Below are 20532 nucleotides of genomic sequence, written 5' to 3' on the forward strand. Positions count from 1 at the left end.
AAAATGTAACTTTTTTCATTATTTGATATATAAAATTAAATATACTCAACACGTATAATACACGAGCTTCTTAAAGGTTATAATTTTTTATTATTTAATATATAAATTTACATTTATTCATCACATGTAATGAACAAGATTTTTAAAGATATATTGTTTTATTATTTGGTATATAAAATTATATTTACTCAACCCTGTTATAAAGGAGGTTTTTGAATATATATATTTTTATTATTTGATATATAAAATTATATTTATTGAACCTGTGTATTACATGGGGTTCTAACCTAGTTAAACATGGAGCATTGTATTTAATTGAGCCGTATAACATACACAATTATAACATAGTGTTTTATATAAAAACATGATATTTCATACAAAAAAGTTACGAACCCAATGAATGATTGATCTATCTTCTATTGCTTTGTTATCATCTCTACCGTTGGATCAATCTGGAATTGTAAGGCCCATGTGTATTGCTTCTCCACCGTTGGATCAATATGGAATACTAAGGCACATGTGTATATAATAAGATGCAGCGGTAGTACTCAAACTCAACTCTCTAGTATCGCTTTCACAAATAGTGAGAATTCAATAACGAAGAAATGGCTGTTACCCTCAACAGCGGGTTCACAATGCCAATAATCGGACTGGGTGTGTGGCGTATGGAGGGTAAAGATATCAAAGATCTCCTCATAAAAGCTATCAAAATCGGTTATCGTCACTTTGATTGTGCCGGTATGATCTCATTTTCTCTTTTTCTCTTTCTACGTTCGCAATTTTGAAAGAAGTTTTCAAAATTTTGTGTTGTCATATGTATCATACTAATGTTCTAATCGCGCTTGTGGTTTTTTATTTTATTTTTTTTACGTTCAGTAACTTAACAAAGCTATTCAAAAGGACCATATCTTTCATATAATTGTAATCCTGAGATTGGATTTACTTAGCTATTCATTCTTGCAGCAAAATACCAGAATGAAGGAGAAGTTGGGGAGGCACTAGCCGAGGCATTTAAGTTGGGATTGGTGAAGAGGGAGGATCTCTTCATTACTACAAAGGTCTTGCAGTTTATTTCACACAAATTCAACTCATCTGTGTGTATATATATATATAGGAAGGATCCACTAGAAAGTCGGTTTTGCCTAAGTAACCTAAGAAAAATTATAGACATACATGTGACACTTTTTATAGGTAGAACAAAAGGGGATTTTAGTCCTAAATACAAACTCTTACCCTTTGTTTTCTCAAAATACAATACGAAAATCCAGCACAAAAAATATACCACAAAAATTCAGCAAAAAAAAAAAAAAAATCAAGTACAAAAAAGTCAACACAAAAAATTCAGCACAAAAATTTTATACAACATAGAAATCTAAGATTTTTTTTTTTTTTTTGTTTTTTAGATCTCATTACTCACATTTTATATAACAATATGGTATTCAAATTAAAAAAAAAAAAGATCCACGAATTTATCGTGTAATTTAAAAAAAAAGATGTTGTATGAAAAAGTTATGAACGTTTAAAAGATAAGGGGGAATATGTGTCACACCCCCAAAATCCTCCCGCGGATAACACCCGCTTCGAGGGCGTGACTGACCAGGATCCAGCCACCAATTATACTGAATAACTAAATTGATAACAAAAGTAGTACTTACTAACCATACGATTAGCAAGTGTTAAGTTTGGAGTTCAAGTCTTAAGTTCAGAGTAAAATGTAGCGGAAGCATAATTAACAGTTTTAAACATTGTTCATAAGGTAAACATGATAAATGCCCAACACACGGGCAGACGACCACTACACATCCCAAGCAGCTGCTCCAGTCACTGGCCACCTGCAAAGCATGCAGTAAGGGGTCAACAATAATGCTGAGTGAGTTCACTGGTTGTCCAGTTTTAATTTCCAAAAAAACTTGTTTCACCAGTTAATTTATCCGTTTATACATGCCATGGGGAGCTACCCCAAAAGTTAGCGACTAAACTGTTTTTCCAATACCGAACACTAGGTAACCGAATGCGTTTCCGCAGGATGCCCCGATGTCAATGTTCTATCATCATTGACGGATGCCTGAGTACATTAGTTCACGACCGATCCCATACCATGGCACGGTGTGAGGCTGGTAAGACCTAAATAGCGCTATCAACTAATAACCCGTTCGCCTGGCACCGGCGACTAATCGGTATTATGTAGTAGGGACTTGAGTGATAGAGTTGCGTTTAGTGCCGTTAGTTGCATTCCGTATAAACAGTAATTAACTAAAAAGGTTTCCCAATACTAGGGAAGATATAGTAAGTTTGTTCCCAATAACTAGGGAAGGAATGTAGACGGTATCCCCTTTACAAGGGGATAGGGTTGTTTTAGTCTCGTGTCCCAAACCACCGGGACGCATGCTTTTAAGTTGTGAACTCACCTTGGGTTGCTCGGTATGATACGTTACTTGGTTAAGTATGTTGGTCACCACGTCCTAGCATGGTTACCAAGTATGGGTCAAGTCGGGTACAAGTAAACACGTATAAGACACACTTATCGTAAATGCGAATAACTACAGTAGCAGGTATACATGCAGAAAGTCCAACATACAAACAGTGGGGTTATTGGGCCCAAAACAGTAACAGATACACAAGCAGTCCAGTTAGCAGACAATCCAACAAGTACATTGGCCCAATAACAGCCCAGTCGAGACAAAGATGACTCGCAACCAAGGTTGCGACTCGCAACCGAGGTCTCGGTTCGTCATGCTTTGGTTGCGACTCGAAATCAGAGATTCCGACTCGCAACCGGCGGTTCCGACAAAGCAGCTGTGGTTACGACTCGCAATCGGATCGATACGCGTTGATTGCGACTCGCAACCGGGAGGTCTCGACAAATCTTGGTGCGGTCTCGAGTAGCAACCAAAGGTTGCGACTCGCAACCGTGGTTTACGTGTGCATGAAGACCTTCTAGAACCTGTCATTTGTACGAACCAATGGAAATGCATTTTCGTGAAACCAATATGTACCATTACCACTAAAACATGTTTGTTTGTCTGATCATTAGCCAAAACAGATCAAATATACATATTTCAAAAATATTTCAAAGGCATTCAAATTGTTCTTCATGTTCCTCAACAATATTCAAACAATAATTATAACCAATCCTCCTAATAAGCTAAAAATCATTCAAACAAAGACATACTACTAAAACCCAAACCGTGCACTTAAAACCTCATAATCAAGCCCTTAATACGGTCATTCAAGCAATTAGCACATATCCGAAACATACATATTATTCGGCTAAAAATCATTCAAACAAGCATCTAGCATAATATCAAAACCATTTAACACCAAACCGGGTTATTTTTCATTAAGACACATAATCATTTCAAGAAATCACCTTTATCATCAAACAAGTCTTTTATAACAATAACATCACGATCAAGCATTAATAAGCACACAACCATAACAAACATCAACAATCATGAGCATATAAACACTAACCGGTAGAGACTTAAGGTGTGTGGGTTCGATGAATGAGCTTCCGGTTGGTGGTTCCGAGCTAAAGCCGAGTATGTTCTTGATTTGGTTGAACCCGAGAAGAAGAAGAGGGATTGTAGTGTTGTGCTAGGGTTTTAGGGTTTAGTGAAGAAGATGAGAGGAGAGTGTGAGAAGAGAGTGTGTAAAATGGATAAGGGAGGTGGGGTTGGGTTTATATAATGTACCGAGTTGGGCTAGGGGGATTCCGGATTGGGTTTTTCGGCTACAAGGCCTTAACCGGCCCAATTGCTATTGTTCACTCGAGACCATTTCGGTTCTCGAGTCGGGTCGAGGTTTCGGTTTACATATATAACACTTATATATATATAAACATACACACATAAGTAAATCGGCATATAACACATAATAACAAATAGTTCATCGTTTTCATTTAATAAAATACGTACACGAAACGTTACATCAAGAAAGTTTCCCGGGAAGGTCCGAAGTGTCACAATATGCATGTGACTTATATATGGAGATATAAAGTCAAGAAATAGGATATTACAAAAATACCTTTAAACTCATAGTTTTTTCTACACTTTCATATTAACCATTGTTTTGAAAAATGAAAGGTAAAGATTCTTTCTTATCCTACTTAGGTAAAATCAACTTTTTATTTGATCCTCCCCTTATATATATGGGAAGGTTCAATACAGAATACTAAATATTGCGAAAACACGCAGAACAAAATGAATCACCTATTTTTTCAATTCTAAAACCTAAAAAGTAAATGAACATGTTACGAACTTAAGATTTATTGTTTCTCATACTAGAATTTAAAACAAAATATAAAAAAATCAATTTTTATATAACCTATACTTATGTAAGTTATGTGTACGTTAAATTACTTACATATATGGTTTTTATGTATATATAATACAGATATGAATGCAAAAAATATAAAATATTAAAAATATGAAGCTTAAATCCCAAAATTTAGTGATTTGAAGTTGTTCATTTTATTCTTTCAATAATTAACGATCTGTAATGATTCTTATCCTATATATATAAATACGTTAAATAATGAAATGTTCTATTGAGAACGGATAAAGGAGAGCTAGCAATTCCAACCCATTTGTATCAAAAGCAAGTGAATTTGGATTGTTTTTGTTAACGTATCAAATAGATTAAATAAACGAATACTCAAAATCTTTATTTAAGCCATAAATTCGGAATTCCTTGTTTCCCTAAACTCAGAATTCCTTCATTGTCTTAAATTCCTCGTAACACAGTCTTAATTAAGATATCCAAAGACCAACACAAAGTTGTTGTCACATAGCATACACCAACAGTTGGCTTGTATAGCATTCGTTGGCCATTAAAAAATACATCTTCAACTTCTTTTCTAAGACCCAAATCATGAGATTCACTACTTTAAACTTGACCACTGGCTCTCTACCTTCAATGAAAGTTGCAACAACAACAACAACAACTTTAAACGACCCCATGACTAACCAATGTTTTCGCGAATCTCTTTCAGATCCAACATATATCATTATCGCCGCTCACTTTTAGAACAATTATCTCCTCACAACTATACCAACACCTTTATCTTATATCTAAGGTCGGTCCGCATATTCATGTAAAAATGGGTTTTGAAAATAGAAACTTACTTATAGTAGCAAAATTCACTAGTAAGATGAGAATTGTCAGAATATAATAAAGAAAAAAATTACTAGAGAAAAATAAATGACTTATTTTACATAGTTAATCACCGGTACAACCGAAGCAAGATCTTATTAGTTCTAAAAAGAAGACGATTTTCTTTCTCTTTGGGTGAAAAAGTTTGGACAATGCTTTAATCAAGTAAAGTGGAGTAAAAAAGGACGAAGTATAGACCACAACAATACATACACTTCTTTTGAATTAGACCACAACCCTAGATGTACTATTTGTGTAATTAACTCTAAAAATCGTCATACTTGTATAACCAATAAGGTTGTTTTTTTTGTTGCGCACACCTAGTCAAGCTTAGTATACGAAGCTTCAAGTTAGGCTCGAGCTTCTTTAAGCCTGACTTGATTTGAGCTTTAAGTTAGTCAATATTGGTAAAAAAATGTACTAAAATCATGCAAAGCATGATGAAATGTTTATTTGGTTTATTTTCTGAAATACAAGTCTTTTGTGTTGCATTTAGGTGTGGAACTCCGATCATGGACATGTTGTGGAGGCTTGCAAATCCAGCTTGAAAAAGCTTCGACTAGACTATCTGGATCTTCTCCTTGTTCACTTTCCCATTGCAACAAAGCATACTGGTATTAACCATATATGATGTGATGATCTCTCATAAGTTACATGCTTATTGTTTGATTTTGATTTTATTATAGGAGTTGGTACACCTGCAAGCGCATTGGATGAAAATGGTGTTTTGGATGTTGACACCACGATTTCATTAGAGACCACATGGAATGCCATGGAACAAACCGTCTCCATGGGCTTGGTTCGCAGCATTGGGATTAGGTTATATATTATTGTCCATAACTCAAACTTTTGACTTACGACAATTTCAGGGGTGTTGAGTTTTTGCATTTTTAACAAGATAATCAATTGTTAGTTGTTTATTTTTCATTTAATTTTCTTAATATGTCAAGATTCCATGATTAGCTCATTAGAATTTGACTTCTAGGTTAAACATTTTAGTTTGCATTTTTCTGTTAGTTCACAACAAAGTTTTCTTGAAGATTCATGTCGAAATGGAGGATTAGTTGAGTGTTAAAGTACTGATGTAAAGTTTTCAAACCCAACATTTCATTATATCAGTTCAGTTAGCTTGACTTTGTGCTGAGTAATTTTTATGCAGCAACTATGGCATTTTGTTGACAAGAGATTGCTTAGCTTACTCGAAAATAAAGCCGGCTGTAAACCAGATTGAAACACATCCTTATTTCCAACGCGAGTCTCTTGTTAAGTTCTGCCAGAAGCATGGAGTTGTAGTTACAGCTCACACTCCCCTAGGTGGCTCCTTGGCTAATGCAAAGTTATTCGGTTCGGTCTCTTGCTTAGATGACCTAGATCTCAAAGTAAGTTTGACTTTTTAGAAAAGTTAAAATGGAAGTTGACTAATTTTGGTTTAATCTGCAATCAAGCAGGGCTTAGCTGACAAGTACAAGAAAAGTGTGGCACAAGTGGTTCTCCGATGGGGCATACAACGGAACACCATAATCATCCCTAAATCATCAAAACACGAACGACTTGCAGAGAATTACAAAGTGTTTGACTTTGAGTTGACCACGGAGGATATGGAGTTCATCAACAGCATGGACCGCAAATATCGAACCAATAACCCTGCCAAGTTTTGGGGCCTCGATATTAATGATTAAACCAACAACTAGTGTTGTTCAAGATTGTAAGAACTCTTTGTTGGACGAATCTTGATCTTCACGGTTGCATGAGAGATGAATTGGAGTATTGAGTCATGGTTTAGTTTGAATTATAAATAAAGATTATGATAAGTATGGGTTTATTTTATTAGTATTCGAGTCATAGAAGGTTGTGGTTTGGTTAATACCGATCTTGGTATACATTGTCGGTGCTCGAGTTATTGGGAGTTCAAATTAATAAAAAAGAGGTATAATTTCTGGGGTGTTTATCATTTCATATTGTTTTATTCCGGGCCAATACTCTTTTCTATGAGTTGAACACATAAACTCATTAAAAAGACTTAATTACAGGGTTACTGTGACAATTGTGCTCCGTAAACACACACAATGTAGGACACTATCTTTTATCAAAGAAACAATGTGTTTTGGTCTCAAAAATTTGTTTATTTTGGTTTTACAATTTCACATTTTGATTCTATTTCATTTTCAAGCTTTAAATCGCTTTCTGGAAAGTTAAACGCGAACTGATACGTAAACGTAATCAGTTTAATGCGGCAAACACTCCGGAATAGTGACATAGGCTTAACATACCTTAAATAACCTCCACATAACTTAGAAATAAGTTTTGGATGGTTCGGTGTGTTGAAATCAAGTTTATTCGCTTACAGGGACTAATTTCGACAAACTGCGAAAGTATGCCGATTCGTACTGTAACAAACCTTCCGGAATATGATCATAAGTTAAACATTCCGTAAATATCCTTTAAAAAGCTTAGAAATAGACTTTGAGGTGTTTGGTGCGCAAAAATAAACTTATTTGATCAACAGGGACTAAAAGCGTCAAAAAGTGCCCAAATGACCAGATTCATTGTATCTAGTCCAATTTTGATGCTTTGATGGTTTTTACCCCCTAATTTCAAATACCATTTGCTTGTTTTGATTGTCCCATGGTTTAGAAATACCTTGTGCCCACATGTAAGGTCTAGATCAAGGCACGTTTTACGAGGAACGATTCTAACGGTTCTCCAAAATCTATAAATACCCATGCTTTCATTCACTTCAAATCACACTTGATTCATTTTTCTCTAAGTTTAGGTTTAAACACTTCATATCTGAGCAAACTTGGATCACACTTCCTAGCGTGGACCCTTTGTGAGTATTCTTTCATGTTTTTATGCGTTTTTAGCACGAAAGTCAAACAGTGTTTGACTTTCTACTTTGACCACGAGTTGGTCAAACGAAGTTCTTTGAACTTCGCAATGTGAGTGTAATCACGATGGTTATAGTCCCGTGTGACTATACCTACTGATTACCACGTTGACTAGGCGTAGTGACGAGTCGTAGTTTCGGCCAAAATGCGTATTCATGCGTATTTTGCAACCAAACTATTCTTGGGTATCAAAACCGTTTGTTTTGATATCAAACTTGTTTTCTAACTTCGTTAAACATGTTTTAACATATTTAACTCGTCACTTTTAGGATAGTGCTTGTGTAGAGTCGTAAGCCAAGCGGTTTTGACAACCGCTTAGACTTTCGAACCCGGCCCGTTTGGTCAATCATTAGGATCCAACCAAACATATAATGTGACTATATTTGTATAGGGAATAACCTTATGAGGTTATACCTTATGGTCACTTCGTTTAGTTTGTTGTATGATAGGTAGTTTATATGCCTTAGGAAAATGACCAAAATGCCCTTTTTTGCATAATTTCATTTTAAGCATATGTAACACATGTTTTGACATCTAAACTGATTGTATAACATAATTAGATATGTTAAGGCATATAATACTTGTCATAGGACTAGTTAGGCGTCTCGAACGCGCTTTCGCGCGAACGACGCGTTAAAGTGGCATAAGCTACCTTAATGGGTCGTAATGGGTCGTAAGCACTTAGGATAGGTTTCGATTTTGACTATAGGCTTTGTTAAACCATATCACATGAGTTCCAACACTCATTTGGTTTACAAGACCTCATTCTACCCGATCTTCCGATTTAGGTGTCGATTCCCTAACATAGTATCTGTTACCCTAGGAACCACTTCAACACTTGAACCCTTGGTCTTTTGAGCTTTGTTATACCCTTTGAACCAGGACTATATGCAACCCCATGCGAGTACATAGTTCCCCTCTTTTACCGTTTTCAAATGTTTTGGGGTGATTCATATGTGTAATCGATCTGTTTTCAAAATGTATGGCATATGTGTGTTCACTAAGTGCTTTTATGAGTATTATTCCGATTATGCAAATGTAATGTTTTATCCTTAAGTGGTCTACCTATCTTCATAGCTAGATTCATATAGGATATTTGAAGTACAGTCTTAGATCTTCCTATCTTCATAGTAAGGTTTTTAAGAAGTACTTTACAACTCGATGATTGGTTTTTGTGTAGTTTGTTGGTGATTTAGATAACGAAACTAGATAATACAATAAGCACATGGTGGATACGCCGCTGATACTTCCTATATATAAGTGTGCTTATTGTATTACCTTTCGTGGCGTTATCTCGAATCTCCATTAGGATTTAGGATTGTTTTGATTCAATAATTCAATATGACAAGAACCCAGGATCCCTGTAGTATCTATCTATCCTCATAGTTAGACTTATATGGGATGTTTAAAGTACTAATATTGAAGTCCATGTTTGGAGTCATTGTGTACTTTAATGCATGTTATATTAGACAATGTGACAGAACCCGAATCCTTATAGCATCTATCTATCTATCTTCATATGTTGATTCTTGTAGGATGTTTAAAGTACTGATATTGGAGTCCTTGATTGGATTCATTGTGTGCTTTAATACGTGTTTACAAGTCGGTACAAGTTGACGATTTATGTGTTATGTGGTAGTTGTGATTTAGATAACGAAACGGGTACAATAAAATAAGAACATGGTGGATACGCTGCTGGTACTTCCTATATATAAGTGTTCTTATTTTATTATTCTTGTAGCGCTATCTGGATCACTTTAGGATTTTGTGTACTATGGTTTCAGTATTCGATTATCGAAATCTTGTAGAATCTCCCATATCTTTATATGTTAGATTCTTAGAAGGATATTTAAAGTATTATCATAGATCATTGATTTGATTTATATAATACTTATATAAGCTTTGATTTATTTCAAAACAGTTATTATTAATTCTTGATTGGATTCCTAATAACATATTAACAAGTTTTTATGATGGTTTAATCTAGATTTCAATGTAAGGCGTAAAATGACTAGTAAATATCATATTGCCATATACAAACCTATTTTGTCATGAGTTTTCACAGTTAAGATTAAAATATTGCAATACCAAATGTTTTGCCATTTATTTGGCTAATAAAACCTATGTATTCGCCGGCATTTTTATGCTGACTGTTTTCGCATATGTTTCGGGTTTTTGACTGTTCAAGCATGCAACGCATAGGACTGCATACGGGCCTTAGACTTCTAAAACAAAAGAACAATTACATGTATTCTTTGTTTGTAAAACAATGTTAATGATATTGAAACAATTTAGTACCAGTAGTTGTGAGCAATTTGTAACGTGACTCCCCGATATTTCCGCCACGTGTTGTTATATTACGCGATTGGGGTGTTACAGATTGGTATCAGAGCACTGGTTATAATGAATTAGGTTATTAGCATGCCTTAAACCTAGTCTATAACCTTCCTAGGACCCAAACATGAGTAGACTTAGGACTTCTTTCCTAATCCTCATCCTTATTCGTGCCACAACTACTCTATGATTTACGAATCATCTAACCTTAGATGATTTATCCAAAAACCCTTAGGCTTTATTGTGACAACCCTCAGTAAACCAGGTATCCGTACGATTAACTAATTTTAATTACGTGCTTAATGACTGTGCTTAATTACAACTGATAACGTAAACTGCTTTCTGATTTCTGTATACATATGCATTACATTTCATACTGTCACTCCATTCATTACATACGAACTTTAGTGACAAACATGATGCACAAAGCACATATTGCATAGTTAAGCGGATAACTGAGAAATATACTGACAATGCCAGTACATAGACAGACAATGTTTTGGGACCTAGTATGGGCCAGGGACAAAGTACTACACTAGTATGGGTGTAGGGAAGTGAGGACCATAAGACAGTGTCACTAGGTGATAGTTTGAGTGCCGGAAAGTGCCTAAAACTCATTTTAAGTATAAAATTCTGCATTCTTAGCAAAAATTCAGCTTTTAACATACTCGTATTGTGCAGAGAATTGACTAAATGGTCCTGAATGCTTTCCTAAGTGTTGGAAATTAATTGTGTTACAAAAGATGCATAAAAGACACTATACGATACAATTTAACACTTTAATGTAATAGTACCTAACCGAACAACCGGACATTACCCGGGACACCAAAATTTTGTCAGAAACATTACTTTATTATTTTTAACTAATTACGGTCCCAAAAATCCCAACACACTATAAAAATATGTCATACACTTACTACCTTAGATAATTCACTAAACCTTCCAAGTAATCACATACTTATCATAAAAACTTACAATTAACCCCCCTAGCCTATTTCGGTCATCATCATCACCAAATATTCTCTAGATTTTATTTTTTTTTATCTTGCTTGTTGGTTGGCCAAAAATATGTGTAATGATTACACTAAGATTAAGTAGGGTGGCTAAGGGGATTTCCAAGAAATCTTATAACACCTCAATTCTCACAAGTTCACTTCACTTCACCTCCCTCAAACTCACTCTCTCTCTCCCTCTCGGCTGCATACATCCGCCACCACCACCATCACTTCAACATTCACTCCTTTGTTCCATTTTCAAGTCCAAGTCAAGTGCTAGAAGAAGTCTTGTGAAGCTTGGAGCTTGGAGGTCTTGAAGAAACATCACACCTTGCATTCTCACGCCATTTTCATCACCATTCTTTGTTCACAAGTTCATCCCTAGCCCTTGTGGTAGTTGTAAGTCTTCGATTTAACTTTTGGTCACTTCTACGTTGATTATTCGAAAGATTGTAGTTGATGTGTAACACGAGAACATAAAAAGAACATGAACAAAGAACATGAACATAAACTTACATAATGATGAAATTTGGCTGGATTAAGTTTGTTTAAAGCATGCATGATGTTGATCATTAATTTCTTGATAAAATCCGTTGTTAGGACATTTGTTGATGCGGTTTAGTAACATTTACACTATAAAAAGCATGCTGATTAGCATTTTCAGCCAACTTTAACTGGCTGTAACTAGATCATTATTAATCGAAAAACTGATTTTCTGAAGCCTAAATTATGTATTTTCGAAAAATGGATCAAATGGCACTGGAATCTTAATTTTTCGAGGTCGTTTACTATTTTTAAAGGACTGTTTTTGGACAGCAGCTCAAGCCGTGTTTTTACTGCAGAAAATGTGTGTTGTATTTCTAGTCATAACCTGAAACCTGAGTAGAATTAGCTCATGGAATTTTTACTGTAGATGAACACTGTTGTCGCGGTGATCCTCCAACTAGAATTTCGTCAATCGGGCTTACGATGAATTTTAAACGAATATTTCCGTAGACTGCAGTCAGAAAGTGACAAATCTGATTGCAGTCCGGTAAATGGTTTTCTATAAAATATTCGTAATGAACTGGACCCAGATACTTTTACACAATCATATTTGGATCGTATGAGACGTTCTGTAAAAATTTGGGAATTTTTGGAATAAGTTAACTATTTTATTAAAATGCTCAAAAACAGTCCAGTTTTGAACATTAAAGCTGAAATGACATAAGTAGTATTTTGCATGTCTAAATGTCGGGTTGGTTATGTGAGAATGATCTAAAGGGCTATATGTTAAAGAAAATAATATGGTATTTAGCATGGACACCTCCAATTTCAATGTGACACCTGTGTCACTTCAACCATCAAACAAATGCCAAACCAAGGAAATATTGTATTTCATACTTGGGATTTGTATAAATATGTGTATGCTTTGCACATATCAATTCTTGTTCAATTTCATACTCTACAACGCTTTCTGGAGAATTATACGCAAACTGGTGCATAAACGTACTCAGTTTAATGCGACAAATACTTCGGGAGACCACCATACACTTAACATACCTTAAATAACCCTTACATAGCTTAGAAATAGGCTTTGAGGGGTTTGGTATGCTAAAACAAACTTTTGGATCATTCAGGGACTAAAAGTGTCAAAAAGTGCATAAGTTTGCACTTTCGCGCATAACTCACGTTCTGAATACATCCGGACATCCAAAAAATTATGTAAGCATCCTTATATTATGCCTTAGTGTTTGGCATGAGAAAAATCCATTTGTCGCGTCATTTGGATCGTCTTTCACGCTTATGCGCATTCCGTCGTAATTAAGCGAACATCGCGATCGTACGGCCAAACGAACCGACATCCGACATATTTTTGGGCATGTTTCATGTCCACAATGTTTAGGCATCATTTTAGGGCCTTAAAAATGGCTTTACAGGTCTTGAAAGGGCTGGAAATGGCTTAAAAACGCAACAAGGGCCAAATATGTAAATTCTGCAAGTGGTGCAGATCAGAGGGGCCAGGCGGCCCGCGTAAGGTTTGCCCAAATGTGTAGGCGGGCCGCGTAAGGATGTCTGACAGAAGATTTTGCATTTAATGCAGAATCTGGCCTTTCGTTCGATCAAGGGGCGATGCCTTTTCACCCAAATGAAGGGCCAAGGGCCAAGTTCAGTGTATTTAACCCCTGGACACATGTACGCACGAGATCAAGGCACGATATTCGATAAAACGATCCTAACGGTTCCACTTTTCCTATAAATACCCCCCCCCCCTTTAGTGTAAAAATCACAAAATCAGATCTAAAGCTCTAAGTTGAAACCATTGTTTCATACCTGAGCTATTTGATCTTGATTAGCACTCGGGGACCCTCCGTAAGTCTTCTTTCGCTCTTTTATTCGCTTTTCGAGTCCGAAAGTCAACGTTTTGTTGACTTTCTGCATTGACCAGCTCATGGTCGATGCGAAGTTCATGGAACTTCATAACGTGAGTGTGATCACGATGGTTATGGTCCATGGTGACCATACCTACTGATCACCACGTTATCTAGGCTCAGTGACGAGTCGTAGTTTCGGCCAAAATGTGCATTCTTGCATATTTTGTAACCAAACTACTCGTGAGCATCAAAGCCGTTTGTTTTGATGCCAAACCTGTTTTCTAAACTTAGTTAAGCATGTTCTAACATGCTTAGCTCGTCACTTTTAGTTTAGTGCTTATATAGGGTCGTAAGGTAAGCGATCTAAACCATCGCTTATACTTTCGAACCCAACCCATTTGGTCGATCATTAGGATCCGACCAAACACATTAGGTGACCATAGCTATAACCTTCCGAGGTTATACCTTGTGGTCAAGATGTTAGGCGTTCCGAACGCGTTCTACGCGAACGACGCGTTAGGGTAGCATAAGCTACCTAAACGGGTCGTGATGGACCGTAAGCACTTAGGTTAAGTTTCATTTTAGTATGTAGGCTTTGTTAAACCATATTACACGAGTCTCCATACTCGTTTGGTTTACGAACCCGCGTACTATCCGATCCTTCCGATTTGGTCCGGTATATTAACATAGCTACCTATTAGGTGCCGTTTGATATCCCGTGATCTTTAGCATTATCTGGTTATTATACAAGAACTCCAAAGCAATCTCAGGTGAGTACATAGTTCCCCTCTTTTACTGTTTTCTGAACTGTTTTGGGGTGAAGCATGTGTACCTATCTGTTATTTTCATGATTTCAAAGTATAATTGATTATACATGATAGTATTTATCTTTTGACAAACTAAATGACTATCTATGGTTTAAACACCGATTTCTCAAAAATTACAAAAGTAATTGTTGGAATAGTACTTATTTTGTTCACCAGACCGATTGGTAGTATGATATAGCGCTGTAGGACTAGACACCCCATTCCTGTTGTCATGGAATGTCTGAAACCAATTCGTTTCTCCATCCAAATAGGGATTTCCTTTGTGGTATCCCTATAGTCTCAAAGGTGTAGTTTGATGCACCAGGTCTGAATGAATTCTTAAATCGCACCTTTAAAGTATATTTTGATATACTCCCAAAAAGTATAGTTTGATATACTCTCATGTGTGGTATTGTACAGAACCAACATATATTTTGTAATCATCCAAAGCATATTGTGATATGTTACTTACATAACTAAAACATAGTTTAATATGTTATTTATCACATCCAAAGCATATACTGATATGTTAGTTACAAAACTAAAACATGGTTTAATGTGTTATTTATAAATCCAAGGTATACTTGTAATATACTACTGAAAACTATTATTTTGAACAACTAAAGTATATTTAATATACTATCTATCAAACGATTTGGTTTTGGTTAGTGTTTAGATAACAGAACGAGTGTAATGTGATGAAAACATGGTAGATACGCCGCTGGTACTTCTTATATATAAGTGTTTTCATTGCATTACCTACCGTGGCGTTATTTAGTACACTTGGGTTAACAATATTGGAACTGAAATATATTTTAATATATTACTTATTCAACTTTCTTAAAACCAAGGTATATTTTATATATACCATAAACGTTTTATTAAAACATTGTTTTTCAAACAACTTAACTTATACAAACTCATTTTACATGGTTATTCAGTTAACCATACATTATTCTCTTATTTATACATATCATCTGATCCTATCGTTTGTCAAATGATTTACAAGACAAAGCAAATTTACAAAGTTCATGACTAAACATTTTCTCAAACATAAGTCATGAACTCCGTTTTCACAAAACCTATGTATCTCACAGGCATTTTTATGCTGACGTACCTATTTTTACACATGTTTCAGGTGCTGTCTTGAGATGATTATTGATGCATGCTACATTTAGGATGGACTCGTGCCTTAGCAACTTTAAAACTTGGAAGATCATAGTTGTACTTATGTGATTGTAATAGAACAACGAGTTCATTTAATCAATAAAACAATATTTAAATTTCCATGTGTTATGAAACAATGATTCTGTCCCAACACTCCCCGACGTTTCCGCCACGTTTTGTATGTTCTACGTGGTCGGGGTGTGACAGAAAAGTTGGTATCAGAGCTCATGGTTATAGGGAATTAGGTTATTAGTAATGCTTTGACCTAGTCTATAACCTTCCTAGGACCCTAACGCGAGTTTACTTGCGTTTAGTCATAAAACAATATTGTCACCTATCCTTAGGCGACGACCCCAACAAGAACATAAATTTCAAAACCGCTTTGAAAACTAATCATCTGTTCTAGGATGATTGATTTCTAGGTTTTGAACCCTCTGTTATAAGGTTTTGAACCCCTTTGAATTTTCAAAATCCCGTCAAAGTTGGTCTAAATAATGTGAACACATGCAAACTGGAAGGGTGGATGCCTGTACCCTAGGTTTTCTGTCTAAGGCTAGAGTGTTCGTACAAATCCACATAATCGGACCAGTCACTCTTACCTGGGAACTCTTGGGGTGAGTGTCCACTTATAGGCGAGCATGTCTTCGCGATACATTATTTTTGGCCTATTTACTTTGATTAATCACCGAGGTCGTTTGTTGCTTTGTAGTAACAAACAAATGACCACTATCCTTGTTTTCATCAGATATGTTTCACCTCATTCTTTTCGTCTAATTCTCTCACTCGTTTCCTCTCATGTTTCCTCTTTTAGAATGCCTCCTCGACACGACAATCAAATGGCGAATGCCGAACTGGCGGAAATTATCGCGCAGCAAATGGCTGCTGCCTTCCCAAATCTTTATGCTCAAATAACCCAAGCCATCAACAACAACAACAACAACAATGCTCCATGCAATTTCAAGATTTTTAACTCGGCTAAACCACTCAAGTTTAGTGGTTCTGAGGGAGCAACTGGGCTTCTTCAATGGTTCGAGAGCATTGAGAATACTTTCCGTCACGTTCAGTGTCCTGAAAATCGCAAGGTTGAGTTTTTTCGAGTGTGTTTCAGAAGAGGGCTCTTACGTGGTGGAACGGGGTTATGAGAGACCGCGGTGCAGAGGTTGCATTAGCACAGACTTGGGCCGAGCTTAGGGCTCTTATGATGAAGGAATTATGTCCTCGTCATGAGCTTAGGGCTCTAGAAAGGAAATTTGATGATTTAAAGCAAGACAATGGGGAACATCGAGCCTATACTGATCGCTATGAGGAATTGAGCTTGTTATGCCCTACTATGGTTACGCCTCTGGATAAGGCGATTGAGAAATACATTGATGGGCTTCCTGACGTAGTTCAGGATATCGTTACTGGCAGCAACCCTACTACTGTCAGACAAGCCATTGAGTTGGCTGCCACTCTGACTGAATCCCAAATCAGGAAGCGCAAGCTGTTTCGGAAGGGCGACTTAAGACCATCTGACAAGACTGCTCATGTGGAACCAAAGGAAGAAAGTGCTAAGGTGTCCAAGAAGAAAAAGCGCAAAGCCTCTCAAAGCTACGCTGTAACTGCTCAAGACAAACAAGTTGCACCAAACCAGCCAGCACAACCTCGTAAAAGACAAAACTATGTTGGTACCGCACCTTTGTGCAACAAGTGCAACCGTCATCATCTAGAGCAAGATCAGTGTCACAAATGTACCCACTGTGGACGGTTGGGACATTTGATCAATGTTTGTCGTTACGCAAATCAAGCTGCTGCAAACCCTGCTGCTGTTCAAGCACGGTTCCCTCCAGGGTCATGTTATAACTGTGGTGACCTTACCCACTACAGGAACAATTGCCCAAGGCTTGTTAACATACCTCCAGCGCGTGGACGAGTGTTCAACATCAATGAGGCAAATATGAACAATGATGCAGCAGTGAACAATTAGTGTTTTGTGTTTCCTTGGTTGTTATCTTTTGACACTTCAAGACAATTCCGTTGTTACATAAATAAAGATTTGTTGTTTTTATTTCTGCAAAATTTATGCATTTGTATGAATGCTTGATGAAACCTTATGATGTCAACCCAAAGACAAACTACTCGTATGGTTCTGTCATATTATGATCACTTGTGATCTCCCCAAGAACCTTAAACTCTCATTTCTTTTAAGAATCAAAGTTAAACTCTTATTGAGAAACCCTCTATCTTTATAGATAGATTTTTATAAATCATTAAAGTGCCAAATGAAATCCATAGATTGGATTCCTAGTGTGCTTTAATATCCATACCTAAGGATAACAAAATAAAGAATCAAGTTAACTAGTTTTGTGCTTATATGTTTTCTTACATGTTTTGTGGTTGTGTGTGACCCATCCAAATCCTCATAGACTCTTTCATATCTCATACGAGAGATTCGTAATAGGATATCCAAAGATACTATCTTAAACCCTTAATGGATTTCAACATTGTAGTTAAGTCCCTCTGGTTATAAAGTATTATTCTATAATTGGACCTCTTGAATGGTCTGCTTAAACAGATTGATTTCGAAAATCTGATTAGAAATATCATGTGATGATATAACTAAAAATGATCCCTTAAGTGGTCTATTTAAAGAGATCGTGCGACGGTCTAGTTAAGAAGATCATGTGTTGATCTAGTTAAAAAGATCGTTCGTTGATCGAATTAAAAGGATCCTTTGGTGGTCTAGTCAAATCGCGTCATATTTATTCAAGTAATTTTTCCTACGGATTATGAAATAGACTGTGCGGACTGTGCAAGGAATTACGTAATTATGGAGGCCTACATAATTATGGAATTCAGTGCACAGGAACCACAGGAAGTTTCATCATGTGTTAAGACCTAGTGACAAGAATAATGATACGGGAGAAGTCTCGGACCTCGACCAATGTCATTTATTCTCACACTCCCCCAATTCTGATCTCAATCACACACCAAGTTTTCCTATGATAAGCCTTCATAAGAAACGTTCGTCAATCAGTAGTTCAAAATTTCATGTTTTACTATTTCAAGGAATTCACTCTGAGGGTTAACAAATTCGCTAAGAATCCTAACATGGCCCAGGGTTTTACCTAAGGGTTCAATGGATCTATTATAAGGCGAAACCTTCACAGCTGTCCTCACGAGTTTCCTCTAGAATTAAATTTCGGGACGAAATTTCCTAAAGTAGGGGAGACTGTGACACCTGTGTCACTTCAACCATCAAACAAATGCCAAACCAAGGAAATATTGTATTTCATACTTGGGATTTGTATAAATATGTGTATGCTTTGCACATATCAATTCTTGTTCAATTTCATACTCTACAACGCTTTCTGGAGAATTATACGCAAACTGGTGCATAAACGTACTCAGTTTAATGAGACAAATACTTCGGGAGACCACCATACACTTAACATACCTTAAATAACCCTTACATAGCTTAGAAATAGGCTTTGAGGGGTTTGGTATGCTAAAACAAACTTTTGGATCATTCAGGGACTAAAAGTGTCAAAAAGTGCATAAGTTTGCACTTTCGCGCATAACTCACGTTCTGAATACATCCGGACATCCAAAAAATTATGTAAGCATCCTTATATTATGCCTTAGTGTTTGGCATGAGAAAAATCCATTTGTCGCGTCATTTGGATCGTCTTTCACGCTTATGCGCATTCCGTCGTAATTAAGCGAACATCGCGATCGTACGGCCAAACGAACCGACATCCGACATATTTTTGGGCATGTTTCATGTCCACAATGTTTAGGCATCATTTTAGGGCCTTAAAAATGGCTTTACAGGTCTTGAAAGGGCTGGAAATGGCTTAAAAACGCAACAAGGGCCAAATATGTAAATTCTGCAAGTGGTGCAGATCAGAGGGGCCAGGCGGCCCGCGTAAGGTTTGCCCAAATGTGTAGGCGGGCCGCGTAAGGATGTCTGACAGAAGATTTTGCATTTAATGCAGAATCTGGCCTTTCGTTCGATCAAGGGGCGATGCCTTTTCACCCAAATGAAGGGCCAAGGGCCAAGTTCAGTGTATTTAACCCCTGGACACATGTACGCACGAGATCAAGGCACGATATTCGATAAAACGATCCTAACGGTTCCACTTTTCCTATAAATACCCCCCCCCCCTTTAGTGTAAAAATCACAAAATCAGATCTAAAGCTCTAAGTTGAAACCATTGTTTCATACCTGAGCTATTTGATCTTGATTAGCACTCGGGGACCCTCCGTAAGTCTTCTTTCGCTCTTTTATTCGCTTTTCGAGTCCGAAAGTCAACGTTTTGTTGACTTTCTGCATTGACCAGCTCATGGTCGATGCGAAGTTCATGGAACTTCATAACGTGAGTGTGATCACGATGGTTATGGTCCATGGTGACCATACCTACTGATCACCACGTTATCTAGGCTCAGTGACGAGTCGTAGTTTCGGCCAAAATGTGCATTCTTGCATATTTTGTAACCAAACTACTCGTGAGCATCAAAGCCGTTTGTTTTGATGCCAAACCTGTTTTCTAAACTTAGTTAAGCATGTTCTAACATGCTTAGCTCGTCACTTTTAGTTTAGTGCTTATATAGGGTCGTAAGGTAAGCGATCTAAACCATCGCTTATACTTTCGAACCCAACCCATTTGGTCGATCATTAGGATCCGACCAAACACATTAGGTGACCATAGCTATAACCTTCCGAGGTTATACCTTGTGGTCAAGATGTTAGGCGTTCCGAACGCGTTCTACGCGAACGACGCGTTAGGGTAGCATAAGCTACCTAAACGGGTCGTGATGGACCGTAAGCACTTAGGTTAAGTTTCATTTTAGT

General features: G+C 36.8%; 1 protein-coding gene across 1 annotated transcript; it reads left to right on the forward strand.

Moving 5' to 3' along the window:
• Positions 1–571: 571 nt before the first annotated feature.
• On the forward strand, positions 572–7107 carry LOC110923516 (NADP-dependent D-sorbitol-6-phosphate dehydrogenase). Its single transcript, XM_022167598.2, has 6 exons — positions 572–738; positions 964–1058; positions 5651–5768; positions 5841–5973; positions 6314–6533; positions 6603–7107. Exons 1-6 carry the CDS (start codon positions 606–608, stop codon positions 6831–6833), a joined length of 930 nt encoding a protein of 309 aa, XP_022023290.1. The 5' UTR covers positions 572–605; the 3' UTR covers positions 6834–7107.
• Positions 7108–20532: the final 13425 nt, after the last annotated feature.

This window comes from Helianthus annuus, chromosome 17 (assembly GCF_002127325.2).
Source record: "Helianthus annuus cultivar XRQ/B chromosome 17, HanXRQr2.0-SUNRISE, whole genome shotgun sequence".
Lineage (NCBI taxonomy): Eukaryota > Viridiplantae > Streptophyta > Magnoliopsida > Asterales > Asteraceae > Helianthus > Helianthus annuus.